We start from the raw sequence: 26683 nt of genomic DNA, 5'->3' as shown, positions 1-26683 counted from the left end.
TGCCCGGCGTGGCTAACTTGCTACGGCTAATGCTACGGTTTGTTTCTGCGTGTTTCTGACTTGTCAGAACAAAATGAGCAGCTGGATGAAGTTCAGCTTCCACAGGCTTCCTCTCCTCAACCTGGACTCACTAAAGCTCCGGCTGGTTGAGATAAAAATGGACCCGAATGCCGAAGCAGAATGATTATTATCAGAATGAGCCGCGCGGCGCTCAGAGATGACATCATCCAGGTCAGAGGTTAGTAGTCAACCTACAGACCCAGGATGTTGATAACAGCTAACCCCGGACTCAGAGGGGAATAGCACTAGCATATCGGAACTAAATATTGGCGAAATGAACGAGTTTTGCGGCGGATAATGTGTTATTTAGAGGCTGCATTGCGTGCCCCGTGCTCTCGCATTATACGGATATACGCGCCTCTCCACTGGGGCTAATTTCGTCAAAACAACTCCAAATGACACCAAAGTTTCTGGGTGAGTAAAATGATTGTATTTTATGCTAGAAATAAGGTCCAGGTTGTAAAAAACGGAAATTATCCTTTAAGTAGCCCTAACCCTTAACCTTACCCTAAACATAACCTTAAAAATGTAGAATGGGTAGTCGGAGAAATGAGCCGTCGGACTTATGGACAGTCGGACTGATGTATGCTCCCCGAGCTAACTGGAGTAGTTTCATGTCGTGTCCCACAACGGGAGGGTTTTAACAGCTGACGTCCTGCTGTTAGCTTAGCTACCGCCGTTAGCTTAGCTACCGTTAGCTGTATCGTTTTGTCTCTATGGTTATTTTGTTATTATTAGTGGTGGTGGAAATGCTGGGCGAGCCGACCAGCGTTTCTTTACTTTCGGTTTCGTGGCGAGTCATGAGAATAACGCCGCCGAATCTCCGTTTATGGTGGGAACTACGACGGTATGTGATCGTCTTCCAACCTCTGACTTTAATTCTTGATGAATGAAAACATGAGTCTGTCTTGCACCGGTCAAAGAATTTCACGGTGCGGAGGCTCATAAATGTAGTGAGAAAACACTTGTATTAGTCATTAAAGTGTATGTTCAGGTTGTAAATGATAAAAATGATCAATGTTCACTATGACTGCAGGTTTCACTGTGCTGAGCAGGAAGTACTCCGTTAGCGAGGAGCCTGAACGCACCGTGTGGCGCTGGGCGTGGGCTTGGTGCGGCCCTGCGTGCAGCTCTCCCAGATGCTGTTGGCCGTGTGGTTGCCGATGGCGGCCAGCACCTGCGTGAGCTCGCCGGGCCAGTCGTCCAGGTCCAGGGACCGGACCCGCGACAGGTGAGTCCCCAGGTTCCTGTGGATCCCCGAGCACTCGATGCAGATCAGAGCGCCGAGGTTCAGACTGGCCCAGGTCGGGTCTGCAGGGGGGAGGAGGAGGGGGGGTTTGGTCAATCAACAAAGCAACATAAAAACAAACTTAAACTGAAACGGTGAAGGCTGAAGCTATGACCATGTAACGCCGACCCTCCTGGCAAGGCAAGGCAATTTTATTAGTATAGCCCGTTTCTACCACCAGTTTGTCTCAAAGGGCTTTACATCCCATCATAACAACATCCTCTGTCCTTAGACCCTCACATCCACTGAGGAAAAACTCCATGGAAAACCCTTTTAACAGGGAAAAATTGATTTCTCGACATTACTATGAAATTGACCGTTGTTTCTAGGCTACTACTAGACATTATGATGCATTTAATTCTTATTTCTTGAAATTATCACATAATTAACAGCCTGTAAATTAAAGGGCTACTAAATCCTGCGTAATTACAAAAAAAACCTTAATTGTTGTTGTTGCATTTCAAATTGTTAGTGCATACAGTATCACTCTTGCAGTACAAGAAGCTGAAGATGCGATTACAGTAAATGCATTACCTGTTGGTTTACATTCAGTATCTCACTCAGTCCTATATCACTTTGAATCTTCAGTGTAAACCAACTTTTAGCTGAATTTGGTTCCATTTCAGATTAAAAACCATAGACGTGTAAAAACCTGCCAGGCTATGGATGATGACGATGATTCATAATGACAGATTAGAACATGAAATAAGTGTGTAGTAGGTCGGTGTGTAAATCAATGATCAATAATCAGAGAGAGCAGGACTCACTGGGAGCTTCACAGTCCACACACAGGCCGTTGCCCTTGGCGTTACGGATGGCCTGAAGAGCCACAGCTTCACTCTGACTGCTGCGACGGGCCTGGACACACACACAACACACACAACACACACACAACACACACATGGAAACCGTCACACACACAGATTAACAGTTCAACATCTCAGTCTCTGTAAATGACGTCACAAACTGGGTTTCCATCCAAATGTGTCGAATTTACGTAAGAGCGGATTTTGTGAAAATGCGCAAAAAGCAAATGCGAATTTATGCCCGTTTCCATTCGTTATTGTTCTGCGATTATTGGGAGAGGAGGAGGAGTGCGCCGTGAGATTACGTCATAAGAGAACGTGAATATACCATGACAACAGTTTGACAGTGTGTTTGTGTTGCGGTGTAGCCTGACGCACCAGACTACATCATTAACATGTCTAGTGTGACAACGAGCGGTAGACCTCGGCTCAATCCAGGGGGCGGGATGAAGGCTGTCTTTCAAACTGCCTCTGCACCAATAGGGTAGCGCTACGACCAATCAGAGCAAAGAGCAGGATGACGTTAGCCTGACAAGCCAATTAAAATGTATGTCGTCATGGCGTTAAGCCGCCCAACGACTCTCTAAACAGATAGAGCGCTGTGATTGGTCAACACAAACGGTGTTCCAGACTCAAAAAGTTCCTACGGCTCGTTTCTAGACCCACCTACGGAGCAAAGAGATTTGCTGCCGCTAGGGTGCGTCTAGATTTCTAGGCTAGTTGCGGTGTGCAGAGAACACGAATTTACTGTAACACGAAATTGCGAATTTACTGCCTTTTTTTGAATTTCTGGCATTTCCATCTAAGTATTTATCCACAATTTTGGAAAATGTGGAAACGCAACTACAGTTATTGATTGATTGATCAGTGTCACACTGTGTCATGTGCAGAGATGGGAATAACAGCGTTATAAATAAACATCCTTACTAACAGCACTACTTTTTACAGTAACAAGTAATCTAACAAAAAGGTTTTACAGTTATAACACCGTTACCGTTACCGACAATAAAATGCTCCGTTACTTGACTCAAGAAGTCCCGTCACTAAATAATAATAATTCACCTGTTAAAGTTAAAGTCCATCCACTGGTCGGAAAGAAGCCGTTTATTATTATAATAATAATAAACTAATAAATAATATAATAATAAAAGTTTATTATTATAATAATAAACTTTATTTATAGGAAATGTAACTATTGAGTTACTTTTCAAAGTTTATCTGGAACTAACCAACTCACAGCGGAGGAATACTGAGTGAGTTGGTTAGTTCCAGATAAACTTTGAAAAGTAACTCAATAGTTACATTTCCTGGTAATTAGTTACTTTTATAATGTAGTAATTCAGTTACTAACTCAGTTAATTCTGGGGATACGTAATGAGTAACTATAACTAATTACTTTTTTAAAGTTACGTGTCCAACACTGGTCCTGTTTATCGATTAAGAGGAAAATATTAGAGATGAGTTCAGTTCCTTCTGTTCAGATTCTCGTCCAGTAACTAACAGGGATTTATCTCTCTCTATTGAATTGAATGTTTTTAAAAACATTAAATATTCATTCAATCAAAAAACTTGCATGGAGTGCTGCATGGGTATCAATTGTCTTTGTCTCTTGTCTCTACCTCTGGTGCTCTTCAGTGTGAGGATCCAAATACTGGGTGGTAGCGGGAACTGAGGCACTCAGAGTAGGAGAGTGATTTAAAAAGCCTTTATTACAGCATGGCCAAACAAATTAAAACCAAGCCAACGCGTTGCGGCCACAGGCCTTCATCAGGGCTGGTATAAAATGGCCGCCCATATGTAACCTGTATATATAGGGAGAGGTCACATGACTGGGCGGGCCCCATGGTAGAGGCACATGTGATGCCAATCAGCAGAATATAATATACATCCACATCCAATCAGACATGAGAGGAGAATAACACGAAATATACAAGCAATCAACAATAGAGAACATTTCAAACATTATAAATCATCAGGTTAATTAACATTATAAATCATCAGGTCAATTAACAGGGGTTTCTCATCCAGGAAGCTGAAGGAAGACACATATTAGGAGCTGGATCCTGCCTAGATCAAAGAAAAGGGGAGAAGTCAAGTTCACCATTTAGGCCTGGATACTGTGTAGCTTTCAGAGTATATATCCAAAAGGATTCCCTCTGTAAGAGCCTTTTTAACCTGTCTCCCCCCCTTACTGAACTGGCAATGTGCTCTATACCTGAGATCTTCAAGGTATTACAACTGTGGCTGGCCTCGTTACAGTGTAGAGCCATAGGATATTGGGGGTTACCTGTCCTAATGGCATGTTTATGCTCAGCTAGTCGTACCTTGAGTTTGCGCTTCGTTCTCCCAACATAAAACCGGCCACACGGGCATTCCAGTCTGTATACAACAAACGTAGTGTTACAGTTTATGAATGATTTGATATCATATTTGCAACCTGAAGTAACGTCTGTGAAAGAGTTAGCATTGACCATGTTATCACAATGATTACAATTGCCACATTTATGATTCCCTGTTCTCATATTCAGCCATGTCTTACGGGGAGCTGAAGTAAGATGGCTCCTCACCAGTTTATCATTAAGGGTAGGAGCTCTTCTGAAGCTGACAGTGGGAGCATCTGGGAGAACTTCTCTAAGGAAGCCATCACTTCTCAAAATTTCCCAGTTTCTTTTTATAATTTGTTTAATTGCATTGGCCTGATTCCCATACTGTGTCACAAAGTAGACTTGATTTGAATCTTGTGTTTTTTGCTTAGCAACCAGAAGTTGTTCTCTTGTGAGCTTCTTTGCTTTATTATATGCTTTATCAATAGTCTTATGTTTGTAACCTCTTCTCTTAAACCTGGTGCTCATATCTTGAGCTTGTCTCTCAAAATCTGCTTCAGAGTCACAGATTCTTTTAAGCCTCTGAAATTGACCATAGGGTACATTTTCTATCAACCAAGGTGGATGAAAGCTATCCGCTCTTAGTATGGTGTTACGGTCTGTAGGCTTTCTGAATATGGAAGTATGTAAGTCACCATGCTCATCTTTTGAGATCTTAAGGTCAAGAAAATGAATTTCAGAATGGGAATAGTCAAGGCTGAGTTTCAAATTCTCATTAGTGCTATTCAAATAGGAGTGAAATTGTAGAAGTTCTGTCTCAGATCCAGACCAGAGTAGAAGAATATCGTCTATGTATCGGCCCCACCAGATGATTTTATCTCTGTAAACATTAAGGCTAGAGTACACAAACTTTTCTTCCCAAAATCCCATGAATAGGTTGGCGTAGTTAGGTGCAAAACATGCTCCCATTGCTGTACCCTTTTTCTGTTTATAAAACTGATTCTGAAACAAAAACACATTATTATTTAGAGTCCATTCTGTAAGTAACAAGATGAAGTCAGCAGGGGGCAGCAGCTCAGGTTGTCTCTTTTCCAGAAAAAATGATAGAGCTTCTAAGCCCTCATTGTGAGCAATGTTAGTATATAATGCTTCCACATCCATGGTAACCAAGAGTAATGATCCAATGTTTTTTAGTTCTCTGATCTTATTTAGAACATGTGTGCTGTCTTGAATAAAAGAGGGCAGTTCATTTACAAATGGCTTAATGTGGAAATCAACAAATTTAGATGCTGGTTCTGTAATTGACTCATTTCCACTAATAATTGGTCTTCCTGGTGGATTAAGTAAGTTCTTATGCACTTTAGGGAGCAAATAAAATGAGGGGATTCTTGGATTTTCCTTGAGAAGAAAATCATGTTCACTTTGTGAAATCCAATCTTCATTCTTGGCTCCTAGTAACATATTTGTAAGTTCAGTCTTCATCTGTTCAGTAGGGTTAGACAATAGGGGCTCATAGTACTCACGGTTGTCCAGCTGTCGTCGGGCCTCCAGGATGTATTGGTCTTTGCCCCACACCACTACTGCACCACCTTTATCAGCTCTCTTGATTACGATGTCCTCATTTGAAGATAGCCATTTCAGGGCCTCAGCTTCTTCTTTTGAGAGGTTATGATGTTTTTTTGTCTTAGTTTTGAAAAGTTTGTCAACTTCATGTGTCACTGTTTTGTAAAAAGTATTCAAAGTGGGGTTATAAATATTTGGGGTGAAAGTGGATTTTGGTTTAAAAACCGGTCTTATATCAGGGCGAGAATGAGAGCGAAAGGCTGCTTGACTCGGGTTTGTATGATACCACACTTTAAGCTGAAGATTACGATGGAACTTAAAAAGGTCAACTTTTGTTTGAAATTCATTAGTAGTATTAGTGGGGGCAAATGTGAGACCTTTGGAGAGGACAGCAAGATGGCTGGTTGAAAGTGGAATGCCGGAGATGTTGATCACCTGTTCATCTTCCTCCTTTGGCTCCTGGTGTACACGCCATAGTTCCCGACTGGACCTGCCTCTGCCTCTTCTGGTCTTCCGCCTAGTCTTCTTCGTGTCCTGTTGTCTCGTTGGGGTCTGACATCTAAAAAATTGTTTGAGGTGTCCTCCATCCCAGAAGTATCGTCATCACTACTAGGTAGCAGGAAGGAGACACTTCTCCTTCGTTGTGGCTGAGATTTATAGCTGTGTCTTTGTTTCCATGTGTAGACTTTATCTTCTGTATAATCAGACTGATCTCTCTTGAATTTCTTCAGTTTCTGTTGTTTGAGCTCTGTTTGTAGTTTCTCTAATCCCTCTTTCAGCTCTTTTTCAAAGGGGGCCTCTTGTTCTCTGAATTTAGTGGAGACCTCTTCTTTAAGTGTCGCTATTTCATCCTGAGTCTGATTTTTCTGCTTCTTAGCTTCTTCAATCAGGAGTAGCATGAGGTCAAGAGAACATTTATTTAAGATGGCCTCCCACTTGTGTTTAAAGTCTTTGTCTTCAGAGCCAAAAGATGGGAACTTTTTTATTCTTAATCCTCTTGGGATCATTTTTTCTCTCCAATAATCAGATAATGTAGTCATATGGAGATGCAATTTAAGTTCTTTCTCTGAGAACTTCTTCAGCTCTAAAAAGAGCTTTTTGGCATCTGGGGCCTCTGCTGAAGTCTGGTCAAACAGAGTATCAGAAACTATAATGCTCTCACCTTCTTCTTTAGTGTAGGAAAAATATTTTGTAGCCATTTTAGGTAGAAAGCAATTATTCCCTACGTTTGGTGAACGGAGCAACTCCTGCTTAGGATGATCCAACAAAATCCTTGAGAGTTCAATCAAAAAACTTGCATGGAGTGCTGCATGGGTATCAATTGTCTTTGTCTCTTGTCTCTACCTCTGGTGCTCTTCAGTGTGAGGATCCAAATACTGGGTGGTAGCGGGAACTGAGGCACTCAGAGTAGGAGAGTGATTTAAAAAGCCTTTATTACAGCATGGCCAAACAAATTAAAACCAAGCCAACGCGTTGCGGCCACAGGCCTTCATCAGGGCTGGTATAAAATGGCCGCCCATATGTAACCTGTATATATAGGGAGAGGTCACATGACTGGGCGGGCCCCATGGTAGAGGCACATGTGATGCCAATCAGCAGAATATAATATACATCCACATCCAATCAGACATGAGAGGTTAAATATTCATTAATTAATTTAAACTCTGTAAAACAACCGTACTTATCATTTATATTATTCATGAAGAGCTCAACACTAAAAATGGCACAGCAACATTTATACAAGTGTCTCTGGTTTAATGTCAGTGAGTCACAATAAGTTTAGACGACGTCTTCAAAACATTGATTTGTATCAGTAGTTAATATTTTATAAAGATCTGCTGATGCTGTGATAGAAAACAGATAAATGAACACTAGTGGACAGTTTATTAGAGATAATTCATCTATCAGAGCTCATAACTTCCTCTGTGTGAACTAATAAACATCAAGGTTAAATGTCACCAGAATCGAACAGGACATGAAACATTTTGCACCAACTTCCTCTCTCCATTGATTATGACTTCCTCCCCCTCTCACACGGAGAGAGGACGTCAGTGTTGAACTGGTAATGGAAACACCTAGATTTAGAAAAACCTCTTGAATACATCGCCGACTCACAGGAAGAAGCAGAATTCACACTTCTTAATTTACTGTTGTGCAAAATGTCGTCGGGCAGATCTGTGATAAAACCTGTTGAAGAGTCTTTTTCAGAAATAAGTTGGTGACTTTCTATGATTTTTATACTGCTGCTATTTATTTTCATTTTATTTTTATCTGCTGGTATTTTTATATTTGTCCTTTTATGGTCTCATTTGTCTGTCTGGTGGATTGCCTGAGAGCAGACAATAAAGTCTTTTAAGTTCTGACTCTAATCTAAGTTCTGCAGGAGCTGGTTGAGAAAATGAAACTGGATTTGAAGTGTGATGTTCGGGAGGTTTTCTAGTGTTGTAATTCAATAAGTTTATTAAAATGTATATATTTTTAAGGCCCTTCTAGGCAAATTACCGCCGTATATTGCACCCGTTTTGTTATGATGTTATGCACTACAACACATCCTGAAATTAAGACACACTCCCTTCACTCACAATTTAAATTGCTTCAAACTAATTAGACATCATATACCAATCAAAGCAGCACAGCTTTATACTGTATGGATGCCATGATTTATTCTCATATGTGGTATTGTGGAGTCAGGCCTCTCCGACTACAATTAAGTTAATTGCATCTCTGTATAATCAAACCTTAAAAAGAATGGCCAAGAAACCACTGTCACATCTTGAAGCAGTATCATTTGCTTAGTTTTGATCATTTCCTAAATTTTTCCTGAGTGATTCGAATTACTGTGAAATGCGCATTAAAAGAAATTCGGATCCTGTGTGTTTCCATTAAAAGTACGGACTTTGGTGGAAACTACAAACTTGTGCGAGTTTTCCGCAGGTTGGCATGGCAACCAGCCTGTAAACGCTTTACTGCCTTATTCCCGACCCGGAGTGTGGATATCACAGTGGAGAGAGAGAGACTTAAAGCTTTAATGACAAGCGGGCAAGTGGACAGCAGTGATGTTTTTCTCCTTTATTCATGTTTTTAAAAAAAAGTTACTACGGTATTTCGTCCTCCGTCCACACAAATGTCATGTTGTTGTCTTGTGAGTGAACTGCAAACACCGGGAGCAGTTGGGGGGAAAGTGTGCTACGTCACACTTAATGCGAACATAACTTTTTAACGTTTTCCATCTCTTTGAATCAACCAAAACCCTCTAGTGGGCATATTTTGGTTTGTGCGAATCAGGGGATTTTAGTTCGAATTATGGTATTTCGATCATAATTTTCCGATGCGATACTTCTAGATGCATCTAAACACAAGGGGTGGGAATCTTTTACTATCTCATGATTCGATTTGATTCTGAGTTTTGGGGTTATGATTCGATTTCAAATCGCTTCTTGAATCAAAACTATTTGATTCCTAATGATTTCTGCTTCAGTCTGTCGGTGTGAAAGGATCCTCATGATCTACTCCAGTCTGGAGACAGAACGACTTCAGTGTGTTTAAACATTTATTAAGTTTTAAACGTTTATCCATGCTTAGATGGAATCGTTGAAACTGTTGCATGTCACATATTGGCGTGACTTCCTCTCTCCATTAGCTCCTCTTCCCAGTTCGTCAAATTTGGACGAACTGGGAAGAGGAGCTACCGATACAAACAAGCTTGAAATATAAACTTATTTAATTTTTTTCGGAACAATTTAGCATTTCGGGGCTTCAATACAAGAGGGACATTACATACGAGCAGCATGGAGGTATTTGGATGTTTTTTGGTGTGTCTTTTTGTTACGAAGACAGTTGGTATCCATTTGCAACCGTTATATGGACATGCACTGCTACGCCGAGACCCCCTGTAACTCAGAGAAGCCACGGAGGACTCTGAAACTTCTCCCAGCCCTTAGTCCACATGAGGGGGAGGAGATAATGAGGGAAATTTCAATTTTGGGTGAACTATTCCTTTAAGTAACAAAATTAAAAGCGCCTCTAAAAAAGTGCAGTTAAACATGCTGCCTTTTAAATTCTAAGGAAATGGATCTTCCTTAGAATTTGTTTTATTTTTTTATTCTTTAAAATTGATTTTGGAACATTTTATATCGATTCTGAATCGTATTAAATGAGAATTGCCATTCTTATGTGAATCGATTTTTTGGCACAGCCCCCTACTAAACTGATGGAAACATGGCTAGTGATGGACTTGGACTCGGTCTCTGGTCGGGCGGTCTTTGGTGTTTCCTACCTTGTTCCTGCCGCTCTCACACGACTGCAGACTGGCGAGGATCTGGCTCTCGATGGCCGACACCCACGAGTCCCTCTCCTCCTGACTCTGGGCGTCGAAGTGCCACGTCTGTCCCGTGAAGGACACGATGATGAAGTCTGCGTTCTCCTCATCTGCAGGAGAGAAGAGGAACAACAGCTGGACTCAGACTCATTCACATTCACATTCACAGTGGGTTCAGTATAGACCGAATCTCCTTGTGGTTTACAACTACTTCCGGGTAGAAAACCAACACGTCATTTGAATGAGATCAATAGTAATGAACGAGAGTTTAGCTATATATCATATATTTCACGCCCTATCACCGTTTACACAAATCTGAAATGATTGAAGAAACATTACTATTTCTGTGTGTGTGTTTTGTAGGGCTGGGACGATATGCTTTTCTCCCGATTCGATTTTTCTACGATTTTTTGGATGGTGATTCGATTTTAATTGCGATTCTACGATATTGCCGATTCTCTCTATGATTTTTAGTATTTAGCATTTTTAACATTTATCTGCACACAAATACTGTAGGAGCCTATAAATTAACATACTGCATTATAAAGTGAACTTAAACCCTTTTCAAAACCTGGACTCTCTGTATGTAAAAAAGGCGAACAATGCACATTGCACAATATTTAAAAAAAAATTCAAAAAAAAATTCAAAAAAATCGATTTTTGAAAAAAAAAAAATCGATTTAAAAATCGTCAAAAAAGATGTCGCGATATTTATGTGAATCAATTTTTTCTCCCACCTCTAGTGTTTTGTGTTGCTATGTGTTGTATTTATTCAGTTTGGGGGAATCACAGTGTCTAGAAAGCATCAGTGGCTCAGCTGACAGGGACAGCTAACGGTAGCTAAGCTAACGGTAGCTAAGCTAACGGTAGCTAAGCTAACAGTAGCTAAGCTAACGGCGGCAGCTAAGCTAACAGCAGGACGTCAGCTGTTTAAACCCTCCCGTTGTGGGACACGACATGAAACTACTCCAGTTAGCTCAGTCATGTTGGAACTCAGATATCCGCTGGAGGAAATATGTTTTCATGGACCGTTTATTGAGTCACTGAGTTATTAAAGTTAAACAGGTAGCTAACCGTTAGCCCAGCTAATCTATGATAACCATGACTAATTACAAAAATGTGCACACATAAATAGTAATGTTTGTCCAATCATTGGTTTTATAGACTTTACAAACATCAGATTAGTCTAAACGGTGATATAGTGACATGAAATATGAGATATAGTGAAACTCTCGTCCGTCACTATTGTTCTCATGCTGGTTTTCTACCCGGAAGTAGAATATAAACAACAAGGAGATTCGTCCTATAAATGAATTATTATGAATCCACAAAACAACAACAGAAAACAGAGGGAAGGTGAGAACAGAAAAGTCTTGTTAAACCAATGCAAACAAACACGTCAAATGAAGGAGAGCGTTATGGGATGTGAGGGAACAACAAGGGGGAAAACAGACAGAGGAGAGAGATGTTCAGTGTAAATCTGAGCAGAAGCTGACGGAGCTGCTTCCTCCTCTTTGTTACCTGTCTTATTAATGTTTCTCAAGCTACCAAAGCTCTTTAACTTCCACATTTTGCGTTTGGCTGCGGAGCGAGAGATAAGCAGAGGAAGAGGAAGAGGAAGAAGAGAAACAGAAACAGAGAGAGACAAGTGCAAGTGTTAAGAAGAGGGTGTTAAAGGGACAAACACCTTCAGAGGCTTCAGAGGATAAAAGGCTTCAGAGCAGAAACGGTGCTGGAGCAGCAGGTAAATAATGTCTATTACAGAACAGTTTGAATAACTACTAATACTATTCATTCATCTTCTACAGAGTGTGTACAGCGTTATACCTTCGGCCTGGCCCACCGCCGAGTCTCCTTTCTGGTTCATGCTCTTCTTCCTCCGGTTCTTCTTCCTGTCGCTCATGGGCGACGACTGACCCGGGTCTTTTCCAGCGAAGTGACCGGCCGTGGCCTCCAGGGCGTCTGCAGCAGAAACAGTCATTACATTACATTATGACAGAGGAGGTGTACTGCTTATTTAGGTGGTAAACTACTTGTATCACATTGACCCCAAAATTGACACAAATTAGACCACGGACCCTCATTGGACACAATTTTGAAGCAGACACCAGAAATACACAAACAATCAATGTACGTTTATTAATAATAATAATTTTTTGAAAGATTGTAGAGACATTTCTGGAAAAAAGTGGTACAATTTCTCCAAAAAAAGTTAAATCATTTCTAGAAAAAAGTGGTAAGATTTTTTTTTTAAATAAACAAAAAAGTTTAAGATTTCTTAAAAGAAAGTGGTAAAATTTCTAAGAAAAATAAATAAAAATTAAAAGTTTTTTTTAAAAATTGAGAAAAAACTGGTAAAATTTCTCAAAAGAATTCTAGAAAAAGCGAAAAGTGGTAAGATTTTGCAAAAAAAATGTAAAAATTTCTCTCTCAAATAAAAGGGGCAAACAATAACACAAAAAGGGGTAAAAAAAAAAGAAGAAAAAAGTAAAATTGAAAAATTGAGAAGAAACTGGTAAAATTTCTCAAAATAATTTTAGAAAAAGCAAAAAAGTGGTAAGATTTTGCAAAAAAAAAATAGAAAATTTCTCTTTCCAAAAAAGGGGCAAACAATAACACAAAAAGGGGTAAAAAAAAAAAAAAAAACAAGTAAAAAAGAAAGAAGAAACTGGTAAAATTTCTAGTTAAAGTGGTAAAATCCCCCCCCCCCCAAAAAAAAAGAAGTCAAGCAATAATTAAAAAAGTGATGAAATTTCTGAAAAAGAAGTAAAAAAAAATTCTAGGAAAACGTGGAAAAATTTAAAGAACAAGTTGAAACCCTGTCAACCCTCCCACTTTGAGAACCATTGACTTTACTTTAGTTAGATAGTTTTGTTGTACTGGGTATACTGAAGTATTTATGCATTTTCAGTGGCTATACTGAGTAAACCTGAGTATCAAACAGACTACACCAGTGTGGTGGCGTGAGGCCGGCGGTTGCTACGTACCGACGCTCTGAGCCTTGGTGGACAGCGAGGACGGGCAGCGCTGCAGGCCTCGGTCTCCGCCCTGAGGAGACAACGCTCCAGACCGGTCGTCCACCACCGACAGCGTTGACGGACACAGCTGAGGGACTGAGAGAGGACACACGGTGAGGACGATAGTGTCTTCTATCAACAGTTAAACGCTCAGCAGACTTTCACTTGAAATAAGTAGAAAAATCTGATAGTGGAGCAAGTTTTTCTTTCTTATTACAAACACAAAAAACCTGCTTTCACTGGCAGATTTTTCTACTTATTTCAAGTGAATATTTGTTTAAAACAAGTGAAATTTATCTAAAAACAAGTACATTTTTAGATGATGAGTCTTATTTTAAGTGAAAAGAGATTAGTTTTGACTAGAAATGAGACATTTTGACAAGAAAAAGGACAAATATTCTTGGAAAGACTTTGAGTTTTTGCAGTGTGTGTGATGTCGTACCTGTGCTGGTGCTGTCAGCTGCCGTTCCTCCTTTACTCAGCCCGTTGACCCCGGCTGCAGGGCCGGCGGTGGGCGCGGTGGGGGCGGGGGGGCAGGCGGGCGCCACGGCTCTGGGAGGACGTTTCCCAGGAACTTTAACTGTGACACGGAGCAGATCGATCTCCTTCCCGTTGGTGTTCTGGGTGTAATCCTGCAACCAACACAACACCACGTCAGACTAACTGAATCTCCTCTTCTGCTCAAATTAGTTTTGTTTTATCGGACAGATATCAGATATCAATATCGGATCGGGATATCCCTAGCATGTCTGTTAAAGATAAAACTCTTCTCTTCTGTGTTGCTACACTGCAAAAACTCAAAATCTTTCCAAGAATATTTGTCTTATTTCTTGTCAAAATGTCTCATTTCTAGTCAGAACTAATCTCTTTCCACTTTAAATAAGACTCATCACCTAAAAATGAACTTGTTTTTAGATAATTTTCACTTGTTTCACACTAATTTTCACTTGAAATAAGTAGAAAAATCTGCCAGTGAAAGCAAGTTTTTGTGCTTGTAATAAGGAAGAAAAACTTGCTCCACTATCAGATTATTTTAAGTGAAAATCTGCTTGAAAGAATTAAAAAAAGTGTCTAAAAACAAGCTGCTTTTTATGTGATGAGTCTTATTTTAAGTAGAATGAGATTTGTTTTGACTAGAAATGAGACAAATATTCTTGGTAAGTTTTTGAGTTTTTGCAGTGTAACCCTCCTCTCCTCCATGTGCGTTTGTTTTCAATCAGTTTTCAGATCAAGGTTATCATAGTTTTGAAATTTTCATTAGTATTTATTTTTATTTAGTTTTTCAGTTTAGTTTTAGTTAGTTCAACAAGTGATTGAGCAGTTTTAGTTTAGTTTATGTTAAGTTTTTCAGTCTTGATTTGTAGAAACTGTAAAGGATAAAATAATGTCTTTTAGTTTTATTCTCTGTACGGTTGCATCTGAGGGAGAAAACAAAGCTGATTTCATCTGCAATTCAGTTCAGTTTTAGTTACATTTTTTTTGTTGTTTTCATCATTTTTATTTTTATTTGAGTTAACCCTGACCTCTCCAGGTGTGGTGTCTCTAACCCTCCTCTCCACAACACCACGTCAGACTAACTGAATCTCCTCTTCTGCTAAGATTAGTTTTGTTTTATCTCTGTTGTGGATGAGTGACACTCGGCTCTGACACTAAGCTGCTCTCTGCTGCTCTTCTATCTCCTGCTTTCAAATCCTCCACAGATTTTACTGGATCGGATTCAAGCCAGTGAACATACGGGTCGTGTTTCTGTGTGTTGAGGGTTTGGGAAACTGCTCTGCTGCTGCTCTGGGATCAGTCAGAACACGGAGAAGAACAACATGATCCCCGGCTCAGATCGCAGCAGTTTGTAGAGGAAACTTAGATAAAGGTCGATTATCTCAACAGTAAAACACAGACAAACTTTTTGATTCATGTTTCTGTTTCTCTTCAGTGATGCAGGAAACTCAGCGTCTGTTTAAGATGTTCAATCACTTTAAAGTGTTCTGAGTTTAAAAATAAAATCAATATCAAGCAAAAGTTTCAAAACGATTTTAGTTTTAAAGACAAATGATCCTGAACTGAAACCGCTGAGGCTGGAAGTCACGGTGATGTAAAGAGATGACGATGACGAAATATTTCGTTGACGCCCCTTTTTTTCATGACGATAACGAGGCGATGACGAGATAAACATGGCTCTCTGATGTCGAAAACATGACGAGACGTGTGTTAGTTTTCGTTGACGAGACGAGAACGGACGTAAATGTTAGTGGTAGGGCTGTGATCGCCTCTACATTCCATATTATGGATTGTCATTACTCTAAGCTTCACACGATTTAGCAACGGCTCCGCAAAAATAGAACAATGCTACTGAGACGAGCCGCGGTGCGCCGCCGCCCGGTGCTTGTGATTAGACTGGCAGAATGCAGGTGCAGGTAGTGATCAACTCTGGTTACCGCGGCGCTGACGGGTGGATGGTCAGACGTTCTGCATGACATTTCTGCTTATTGTGCGTGTAAATAATCTGTCCATTAAAATCAACAAGTATCTGCAACGCTGCTGCATCTCATCCTTGTGTGGTCACACCACCACCTGACATGCAGCGCACATTCTGCTCAACACACCTGCCGTCACTCGACCAGAAGATATATGGACGTATTTTAAATATAATCCAGCAGAAAAAAACTGAATGCACCAGGCTACTGTTACCGCTTTATCTGTGTGTAGGCTAATGCATAATCCTTAGACCATAAAGTATTCGCCATTGGGTGGAAACATTATGTGTAAAACCATTCCTTTATTGAATTAATTTGTTAAACGACTTTTTTTTTACTAAAACTGACTAAAACTAGACTAAAACCTTTTTGAGTTTTCGTCGACTAAAACTAGACTAAAACCATAACATATAGAAATGACTAAAACTGACTAAAACTAATAAGTATTTTCGTCAAAAAGACTAAGACTAAATCTAAAATGCCTGCCAAAAACAACACTGCTGTGTGTTGCAGATGTTTCTGTGTGTTGCAGATGTTTCTGTGTGCTGCAGATGTTTCTGTGTGCTGCAGATGTTTCTGTGTGTTGCAGATGTTTCTGTGTGTTGCAGATGTTTCTGTGTGCTGCAGATGTTTCTGTGTGTTGCAGATGTTTCTGTGTGTTGCAGATGTTTCTGTGTGTTGCAGATGTTTCTATGTGTTGCAGATGTTTCTGTGTGTTGCAGATGTTTCTGTGTGTTGCAGATGTTTCTGTGTGTTGCAGATGTTTCTGTGTGTTGCAGATGTTTCTGTGTGCTGCAGATGTTTCTGTGTGTTGCAGATGTTTCTGTGTGTTGCAGATGTTTCTGTGTGTTGCAGATGTTTCTGTGTGTTGCAGATGTTTCTATGTGTTGCAGATGTTTCTGTGTGTTGCAGATGTTTCTGTGTGTTGCAGATGTTTCTGTGTTGCAGATGTTTCTGTGTGTTGCAGATGTTTCTGTGTGTTGCAGATGTTTGTCTGAGCTCCAGATGTTTGTCTGAGCTGCAGATGTTTCTGTGTGTTGCAGATGTTTCTGAGCTGCAGATGTTTCTGTGTGCTGCAGATGTTTCTGAGCTGCAGATGTTTCTGTGTGTTGCAGATGTTTCTGTGCTGCAGATGTTTCTGTGTGTTGCAGATGTTTCTGAGCTGCAGATGTTTCTGTGTGTTGCAGATGTTTCTGTGCTGCAGATGTTTCTGTGTGTTGCAGATGTTTCTGAGCTGCAGATGTTTCTGTGTGTTGCAGATGTTTCTGAGCTGCAGATGTTTCTGTGTGTTGCAGATGTTTCTGTGCTGCAGATGTTTCTGTGTGTTGCAGATGTTTCTGAGCTGCAGATGTTTCTGTGTGTTGCAGATGTTTCTGAGCTGCAGATGTTTCTGTGTGTTGCAGATGTTTCTATGTGTTGCAGATGTTTCTGAGCTGCAGATGTTTCTGTGTGTTGCAGATGTTTCTGAGCTGCAGATGTTTCTGTGTGTTGCAGATGTTTCTGTGTGTTGCAGATGTTTGTCTGAGCTCCAGATGTTTGTCTGAGCTGCAGATGTTTCTGTGTGTTGCAGATGTTTCTGTGCTGCAGATGTTTCTGTGTGCTGCAGATGTTTCTGAGCTGCAGATGTTTGTCTGTGCTGCAGATGTTTGTATGTTCTGCAGATGTTTCTGTGTGTTGCAGATGTTTGTCTGAGCTCCAGATGTTTGTCTGAGCTGCAGATGTTTCTCTGTGTTGCAGATGTTTCTGTGTGTTGCAGATGTTTCTGTGTGTTGCAGATGTTTCTGTGTGCTGCAGATGTTTGTCTGAGCTACAGATGTTTTACAGCTGTATATGTATCTTCTCTTACGCTGCAGCTGGAGTGGTAGGCCAACGTGCCGTTGTTGGACAGAGTGACGTATTTCTTCTTCCACTCCTTGTTCAGAGAACTTCCACTCCTCTTCCACAGGATGCTCTGTCAAAAAAACAAAAAACAAAAGAAAAACGACAACCAAGGTCGGTGAACTTGCAACAACACAACACATTTACATCCTAAATTTAGAGTCGACACAACAGACACGATATCTTCAAAGAGGCAGATATCTGAAAGCTCTGCTCAGTATTAATAGAACACCCTGGAGAAAGGTTGAGAGGGATGAAACCAGAGAGTTGTGTTCTCGTGCTGCTTATGGAAAATGAAATACTGTAAATAGACCAGAGCGTCTGTGTCCCAGCTCCTCGTAGCGCCCAGGAGGGAGTTGTGTGTCTGTTGTTGTTGTTGAGCTGCGAGCAAACTGAAGCATGTAAACATCCACTCTTTGTCTGGTTGTTGTCACACATGATCTCAGAGCTAATAGCTGGTTGTGATTTCAGGTTCCCTTAATGAGGACAGAGTTAGGGATGAGGAGCTGCTCCTACTTGGGGCCTTGGTCTTGGAGGATGGGATCTCATATCCCTCATTCTGGCTTTAAACAATCTCTCTCTGAACTATTAGTCACCAGTTGCACCCGTGACTCTTAGCTTTCAAGTTGTGTTGCACTTTTAGGGTCTCTTTTATTGTATTAAAAGGATAGTTCACCCAAAATTTAAATTTCACTCATTATCTACTCCCCCTCATGTGGACTAAGGGCTGGGAGAAGTTTCAGAGTCCTCCGTGGCTTCTCTGAGTTACAGGGGGTCTCGGCGTAGCAGTGCATGTCCATATAACGGTTGCAAATGGATACCAACATTCTTCGTAAAAAAAAGACACACCAAAAAACATCCAAAACTTCCTGTTCGTCCAAATTGGACGAACCGGGAAGAGGAGCTTCGAGGAGCTTCCGCTACAAAACAAGCTTGAAATATAGACTTATTTAATTTTTTCCGGGACAATTTCGCATTTCGGGGCTTCAATACAAGACGGACATTACATACGAGCAGCATGGAGGTATTTGGATGTTTTTTGGTGTGTCTTTTTGTTACGAAGACAGTTGGTATCCATTTGCAACCGTTATATGGACATGCACTGCTACGCCGAGACCCCCTGTAACTCAGAGAAGCCACGGAGGACTCTGAAACTTCTCCCAGCCCTTAGTCCACATGAGGGGGAGGAGATAATGAGTGCAATTTGAATTTTGGGTGAACTATCCCTTTAACTATCATTGTCTTTTTGCTACCTTGCTCTTGCTATGTACTGTATGTTCTCGCTTGTTTTGATTGATTGTTTTGTAATGCTGCTCTTCGGAAAAGAGAGTGTTGAATCTCAATGGATCCTTCCTGGATAAATAAAGGTTATGTAAATAAAAAAATAAAAAAATAGTGTAGTTGTTGTAACATGAACCTCACCTGTTTGATGGGAACGCCCCGCGTGCTGCTCACGTCACCTTTAGCTTCGGCTGCTTTCTTATCGGTGTCTCGGTTCTGAAACAGATTGAACACACACACACACACACACACACACACACACACACACACACACACACACACACACACACACACACACACACACACACACACACACACACACACACACACACACACACACACACACACACACACACACACACACACACACACACACACACACACACACACACACACACACACACACACACACACACACACACACACACACAGGGTGTTGGTCACAGCAGCTGGAGGTGAGAGCGTCAGAGCGGAGCTGATGGAGCGACGTGATGATGGAGGGATGGATGGAGGGATGGATGGAGAGATGTAGAGGAGGTGTGAGACACTGAACAGCCACTGACCTTGAAGAGCGACGGCCGTCGGGGAATGCCCTTCAGCGCCCGCGAGTTCACGCTGCCCCCCCCCTCGCCCGGCGCCGCCCGCAGCTCCCTGTGGCCGATCACCGGCGTGGAGGGGAGCGAGTAGGCGTAGCCGCTACCGGGGCCATTACTGGCCTGAGAGGAGGAGGAGGAGGAGGAGGAGGAGGAGGAGGAGGAGGAGGAGGAGGAGGGGGGATGGAGGGATGGAGGTGTAAAGGAAGAGATGGAGAGAGTGAGAATGGGCTGAAAGATGAAACGGGTCAAACAGCTTCACAGAGACGATGGTGGTGATGGACGGGATGAAGGTGATACTCACAGGAAGTGGTGAACGCTCTTTACAATCATATTACACTGTGATAAATGGTTTAATCTCTATAATGCATGGATGGACCTCTTCCTCCTCCTCCTCCTCCTCCTCCTCCTCCTCTTTCTCCTCTTTCTCTTACTTTGAAAATCTGGTCTAAATAAACGTTTGTATTGTTTCTTGTCTGTGTTTGACTGAACTGAGCTGAAAAACGCAGCATTAAATTATTTTAACATCAAAAACGCTGCAAAAAAAACTGGTTCCTGTTTTCATCTGGACTCAGTTCACATCTGTTTCTCTTCGCTTGATGATTTAATACATCTAGATCCTTTTTGATTTTACGCCTCAGCAGACTTTAAGGGAACACATTCACCTGGAGATACTTTACAGGTGAAGATTGATTTTAAAACCTCTGAGGATCTGATCTTTGTTCCTCTTCAATAATAGAAAAACACTTTTCATTTCTTCTCGTCTTTTTTTTTAACTTAAAAACACAACTCTGCCCTCACCGGTACATCTTCCCCAGAATGAAGGAATAAATTAGCTCCATAAAATGCTTCTTTATAAAAGAAAAATAGATATTTATATAGAAAAACTGTTTTGATTTGCTCTCTTTTTTTACTTAAAAACACTTAAATTGGATAAAAACAGAACCATATTTTTTAAACATGCACAATATATGTAGTCTGTGTTGACTGAGATGATAAAGAACCTTATAAAGTAGGACCTAAGTGCTTCTGTCTTGTTTTTCTTTTCATTGGTTGATATAAACTCAGTATTTATATCATTAAATTATAATTGGAGACTGTTTTTAATACTAGCCTCTTAAAGGATAATTACCGTTTTTTACAATCTGGACCTTATTTCTAGCATAAAATACGATCATTTACTCAGAGATGACATCATCCAGGTCAGAGGTCAGTAGGTCAACCTACAGACCCCGGATGTTGATAACAGCTAACCCCGGACTCAGAGGGGAATAGCACTAGCCTATCAGAACTAAATATTGGTGAAATGAAGGAGTTTCTCTGCAGATAATGTGTTATTTAGAGGCTGCATTCTGCTGCCCTGTAGACTCCATTATACGGATATACGCGCCTCTCGGCTGGAGCTCATTTCATCACAACCACTTGTAATGACACCAAAGTTATCTGGGGGAGGAAATGATCGGATTTTATGCTAGAAATAAGGTCCAGATTGTAAAAAAAAACGTTAATTCTCCTTTAACGATGTCCCTGTGTGTAGCAGTGTATCGGTCGGGTTGTGTTACCTGTCCAGGTAGTGATGCCGACCCGGGCGTGGAGCCTCCAGAGTGGCTCGGGGAGTTGGGCAGAGACTTGCAGGCCTGCAGCGCCGCCTGCTTCTTCTGAGCAACGATCTTCTGGGCGGCTGAAAGACACAGAGCAGAGTCAGAGTTAATGAAACCATCAGTTATGGGATGGAGAGTCGGTCGGCGTCCGGAGCCTGAACTCACCTTCTGAAAACACTCGCTCCACGTTGAAGCCGTAGGTGGCGCAGGTCTCGTAGAACAACGAGTGACGCACGTCGATGCACAGCTGCCGCGCTCGCTGGTCCTCGATCACACGAGGGTTGGTGCTGTTGATCTTATCTGGAGAACAACGGAAGAATAATGATTAGAAAAAGTAAAGTAAAGCTAAATAAAAACCTTTATCGTCAGTGTAACTTTTCTGTCACGGCCAAATTCTAGTTCAATCCCTCAGCGGTACTACGACGTAAGAACAGCATCAACATGTAAACGAGACAAGATTAAAGATGATAGAGCATAAAAGGCCAGTCATTTTATGAGAAAAGGTTGAACAAATTGCAACAGAAGCAAACTCAACTGGTTTTGTATCCTCAACATGTCCTGAGTGAGGGAAAAAAAGCCCCGAAGAATCCCATTAGGGGAAAGTTTAGAAAAACACCCAAACATAGCCCATTTATACGCCTATTCATTATTTTTCTCATATGAACAGGGTAAAATTTTTAACCTTTAGATATCTCCATGAAAATTACTGAGTTGATTACTTACATTAAGACAAACAAAAAATGTATTACAAGTTTTTTGAAATTCTTTGTTAACATGAGCAAATTTGCATAAATCTGCATACATTTGCATAAATTCCACCGTTTTGACGGCACATGTATATGAAGTTGCTGTGGTGGTACCGGCATGAAAATTGGAGTGAGTCAACTCCATCGGTCAACCGAATGTCTTGTTCAATCTTGTTAACATATTACAGTTAAAAAACTTAAGGAATGGAACCAATTTAGGCCCATGAGCATTAATCGAGACGGAGCATGTCATACCTGCTCTACTAAGGATGTGGCTGACTTGAAAAATTGCAGTCATCTTGAAATTTAAAGTGATTTCTTGTTGGTTGACCGATGGAGTCAACTCATTCCAATTTTCATGCCGGTACCACCACAGCAACTTCATATATGTGCCGCCAAAATGTATGCAGATTTATGCAAATTTGCTCATGTTAACAAAGAATTTCCAAAAACTTGTAATACATTTTTTGTTTGTCTTAATGTAAGTAATCAACTCAGTAATTTTCATGGAGATATCTAAAGGTTAAAAATGTTACACTATTCATGTGAAAAAATGTTTTATATGCGTATAAATGGGATATATTCTTCTTTTTCTAAACTTTCCTCTAATGGGATTCTTCTGGGCTTTTTTTCTCTCACTCAGGAGACGCTGAGGATACAAAATCAGTTGAGTTTGCTTCTGTTGCAATTTGATTAACGTTGACCCCTTTCTTGGCCTAAAATTACTGGACTAATTGCCAAATATCAAATAACTGTCAAATATGTATATTGCACAGTTATTGTATCGATTATTCAGTTATTTGTATTATTGTTCACACTATAGACTCTGTAATAAAACGTCAAACTGAAAGTTCTGCTTCTTTTACATCTTTATCTACAACATAAAAACTTTCAGATAAGGGTTTGTGTTGTTGTTGCTTCCAGGTAATTAGACTCTCTTGTCAATTCTGACTTTAATTAACATTTTCTAACTTGAAATCACAAGGTCAGTTGATAAAGAGCCCGTTGTATCTATAACTAATTGAAGTTATTAAGAAACATCAGATTGTTGTATTCTGTAGGCGACAGCATGAAATAAACTGCAGTTATAACCTGAACCTCTCTGCTTCTTTCTCATAAGCAAAACGTAACGAGCTGCAGGTCGTTAAGAGTCTCTTTCTGCCCGATGCGTCTCAGAGGAGTCGTATTCTTCTCTCTGATCAAAATGAAGACGATGTGAAACATGATGAAGACGAGTTCGCACTTCAGACACTTATCACGCCCCGGAGCCGCCGGCCTCATAATGAGAAATAACTAAAGAGTTATTGTGAGTGTCAGCAGGACTGAGGGATGAAGCTCCACACTATTAAATCCACACATCCATTATCACACTGCTGCATCCTCAGGGTTGCAAGAGGCTGGAACAATTAGACCGTAATGATGTAAAGTTAAAAAACAAAGAAGAAAAGGAAGCCGAGCTCATTTGCAAAGTGAGAATTTAAAGAGGTGGAATAAACAGATTTAGATCTGTGACTTTTCTGATACGTGTCTGAGTCTGTTCTGTTGCTATCAGTAGTGTAGTCTAATGTGTTGTAGTGGGTAAACTGCTTTTTAGGTGGTAAACTGTTCATACTTGTATCACATAGACCGGTGGTTCTCAAACTTTTTTATATCAAGGACCCCAAAATTGACAAAAATTAGACCACGGACCCCCATTGGACAAAATTTTGAAGCAAACACCAGAAATGCACAAACAATCAATGTACGTTTAAATTAGGCGTACATTTTTGAAAGATTATAGAGAAATTTCTGGAAAAAAGTGGTAAGATTTAAAAAATAAAAATAAAATAAACAAAAAAAGGTTAAGATTTTTTAGAAAAAAGTGGTAAAATTTCAAGAAAAAAAAAAGTAAAAAGTAAAAAAAAAGAATTAGAAAAATTATGGTAAAATTTCTCAAAAAATTATAGAAAAATGTAGCAAAATTTCTAATAATTTCTAATAATAATAATACAAAAAGGGGTAAAATTTCTTGAAAAAAATAATAAAAAGTAAAAAAGAAAAATTGAGAAGTAACTTTCTCAAAAAAAGTCTAGGAAAAGTGGTAAACATTTCTAAAAAAAATAAATAAAAGAATAGTCAAACAATAATTAAAAAAGTGATAAAATTACTGAAAAAGAAAAAGTTTAAAAATTTGGGGACCCCCTTGAACTTAACTTTAGTTAGATAGTTTTGTTGTACTGGGTATACTGAAATGTTTATGCATTTTCAGTGGGTATACTGAGTATACCGGAGTATCACATAGACTACACCACTGGTTGCTATGACGATGCGTTCGCTGACCTTGGGTGCCGACCACGATGACGGGGATGTCCGTGCGCGCGGCGCTGAGCTGGCTGTAGAGCTGGTACAGCTCCTGGAAACTGGCCTCGTTCTCCAGACTGAAGACCAGGATCACTGCATCCACCCAGCTGCAGAACTGAGGAGGAGGAGGAGGAGGAGGAGGAGGAAGGAGAGGTTAGCTCGCTGTGCACCGCTCTGATGGATGATGATGATGATGATGATGATGATGATGAAGGCTGCAGCTCAGCGTTTGCACACGAACACATTCACAAGAAGAAGAAGAAGCACCTGTGCACCTCTTTAACATCTTAACTTGCACCATTATTTATACCTGATTGTACTAAATTCTTTTGTAATGTAGTTTATATGTCATATTGTTCATTTGTTATTGAATATTGAAATATGTAATAGCCTACTGTATATATATTTCAAATATTGAAATGCCTAATATTGAATATATGTTGAAATGTTTCATATTGTATATTTGTTATGTCTTTGTAAATAGTTTGTACAATGCTTTGGCAACAACACATTTCTGTTCATGCCAATAAAGCTGTTTGAATTGAATTGAATTGATTGAAGCACCTGTGCATCAGGAGGTCCAGCTTCCTCCCGGATCAGTAACAGATGACTCTGTCCGTCCACCAGCACTTCCTTTTTATACCGGCCACCTGACCAGGACACAGACACAGACAGAGAGACAGGAGGGTCAGTCATATTAAACATCATCACACACCTCTGAACCATCTTAAAAAGACACACCAAAAAACATCCAAATACCTCCATGCTGCTCGTCTGTAATGTTCCTCTTGTATTGAAGCCCCGACATAAAAAATTGTTCCGAAAAAAATTAAATAAGTCTATATTTTAAGCTTGTTTGTAGCGGAAGCTCCCAGTGTTGCTCTGCCGGAATCTCGCGCGATTTGCGAAGCCGTGAACTGGGTGTCAGTCACAAATCATGCAAGATTTGGACGGACCAGGAAGAGCAGTGCAGGGAGCTTCCGCTACAAACAAGCTTGAAATATAGACTTATTTAATATTTTTCTGAACAATTTCTCATGTCGGGGCTTCAATACAAGAGGGACATTACATACGAGCAGCATGGAGGTATTTGGATGTTTTTTGGTGTGTCTTTTTGGACGAAGAAAAGTGGTATCCATTGACAACCGTTATATGGACATGCACTGCTGCACGGAGCCCCCCTGTAACTCAGAGAAGCCACGGAGGACTCTGAAACTTCTCCCAGCCCTTAGTCCACATGAGGGGGAGGAGATAACAGAGATGTTCACAAGTCTTTTTTTGCAAGTCCAAGTCAAGTCTCAAGTCTTTGGTCACGAGTCCAAGTCAAGTCTCAAGTCTTTGAGGGGTGAGACTTCATCAAGTCTCAAGTCTTTGGTCACGAGTCCAAGTCAAGTCTCAAGTCTCTAAAAAATAAAAGTCTCCTGTCTCTTCTGGTTGTAATGACCCTTCTATCATCTGCTGCTGTCCGGTCTACTAAAGATACTGCACAGCTATATCTAAGAGATTCAAAGCATTTACTGTAGGTTATTATCACTCCTTTATCTATACAGTATTGATTAGTTGTTTATTATATGATCACTTTGAACAGGATATTGCAATGCAATATGAAGAAAACACACAATGAAAGCTTTCCTTTAAAGGAAACTGTATTCTGAGTCAAGAAAGAATCAAGGCTGCTCTGCCCCTCTGCACTGGCCTTTTCTCTTTTTTTTTTCTTTGTTGAATTCAGAAAACCCAGATGAACAACATGGAAAATGATTTAGGCTGTTAATTATAGGTCATAAGATCTACCTATAGTTCACATCTTTATGTGCAGCAAAACCTTTCTGGAACCGCATGTTTCTGAGAGAAGAACTGGTTGTTATTATTTTTTTAATTACCGTAGCTCCGTCAACTCATGGGGGCGTGTCGACACGTCCAGACTTCCATACGAGCCTTCAGTCATATTTCGCAGCAAAAACATAAATAAACAGGAGGATTTAACCTACAGTAGCCTATGTGCCAGTTATGCAGCAGCTAGTCCCCGTGAAGGAAGGTCTGACAACAAACGGACGTTGTGCCTCACATGTAGGCTACGGACGGTGCCGCTATTAAAAAAAAAAAAAAAAAAAAAAAGCCGGTTCACAGTCACCTGCCTGTCACTCACCCGCAGCAGCTGACTGCGCTGTCAGAGGAGCTCTGCTGCTCCTCTCTCTTTAGACACTGGTGTTTGGCTGCACTCTGTAGGAGTTCAATATGAAGATCTAACCTCCATCTGAATAACGTTACCGGTCATGTGGCGCTGCTCCGCTAGTGGTGTGTTAACGGCAAAAAAAGAAAAAAAAAAAAAGGTCGTCGGTCGTCCTGTCAGGAGGGAGGCACGAGCCAAAAAAAATAATGATTGTTCAACGAGTCTCA

The 26683-nt window shown here is 40.5% G+C and overlaps 1 protein-coding gene across 1 annotated transcript in view; it reads right to left on the bottom strand.

Moving 5' to 3' along the window:
* agap2 (ArfGAP with GTPase domain, ankyrin repeat and PH domain 2) overlaps positions 1-26683 on the bottom strand; it is a 63729-nt gene that overhangs the window by 3422 nt on the left and 33624 nt on the right. The window contains exons 4-16 of the mRNA XM_083975288.1: positions 24851-24936; positions 24266-24401; positions 21366-21500; positions 21162-21280; positions 19570-19722; positions 19148-19222; positions 17694-17798; positions 13819-14008; positions 13347-13472; positions 12187-12321; positions 10318-10469; positions 2116-2206; positions 1149-1371 (exon numbers count right to left, since the gene is read on the bottom strand). Coding sequence (XP_083831414.1) covers positions 1149-1371; positions 2116-2206; positions 10318-10469; positions 12187-12321; positions 13347-13472; positions 13819-14008; positions 17694-17798; positions 19148-19222; positions 19570-19722; positions 21162-21280; positions 21366-21500; positions 24266-24401; positions 24851-24936 — 1726 coding nt within the window. The remainder of the gene's footprint in view (positions 1-1148; positions 1372-2115; positions 2207-10317; positions 10470-12186; positions 12322-13346; positions 13473-13818; positions 14009-17693; positions 17799-19147; positions 19223-19569; positions 19723-21161; positions 21281-21365; positions 21501-24265; positions 24402-24850; positions 24937-26683) is intronic.

The sequence above is a fragment of the Trachurus trachurus genome (assembly GCF_905171665.1).
Source record: "Trachurus trachurus genome assembly, chromosome: 7".
NCBI lineage: Eukaryota > Metazoa > Chordata > Actinopteri > Carangiformes > Carangidae > Trachurus > Trachurus trachurus.
Note: the sequence above shows the minus strand (reverse complement) of the source record. Positions and strands in the feature narration are given on the sequence as shown.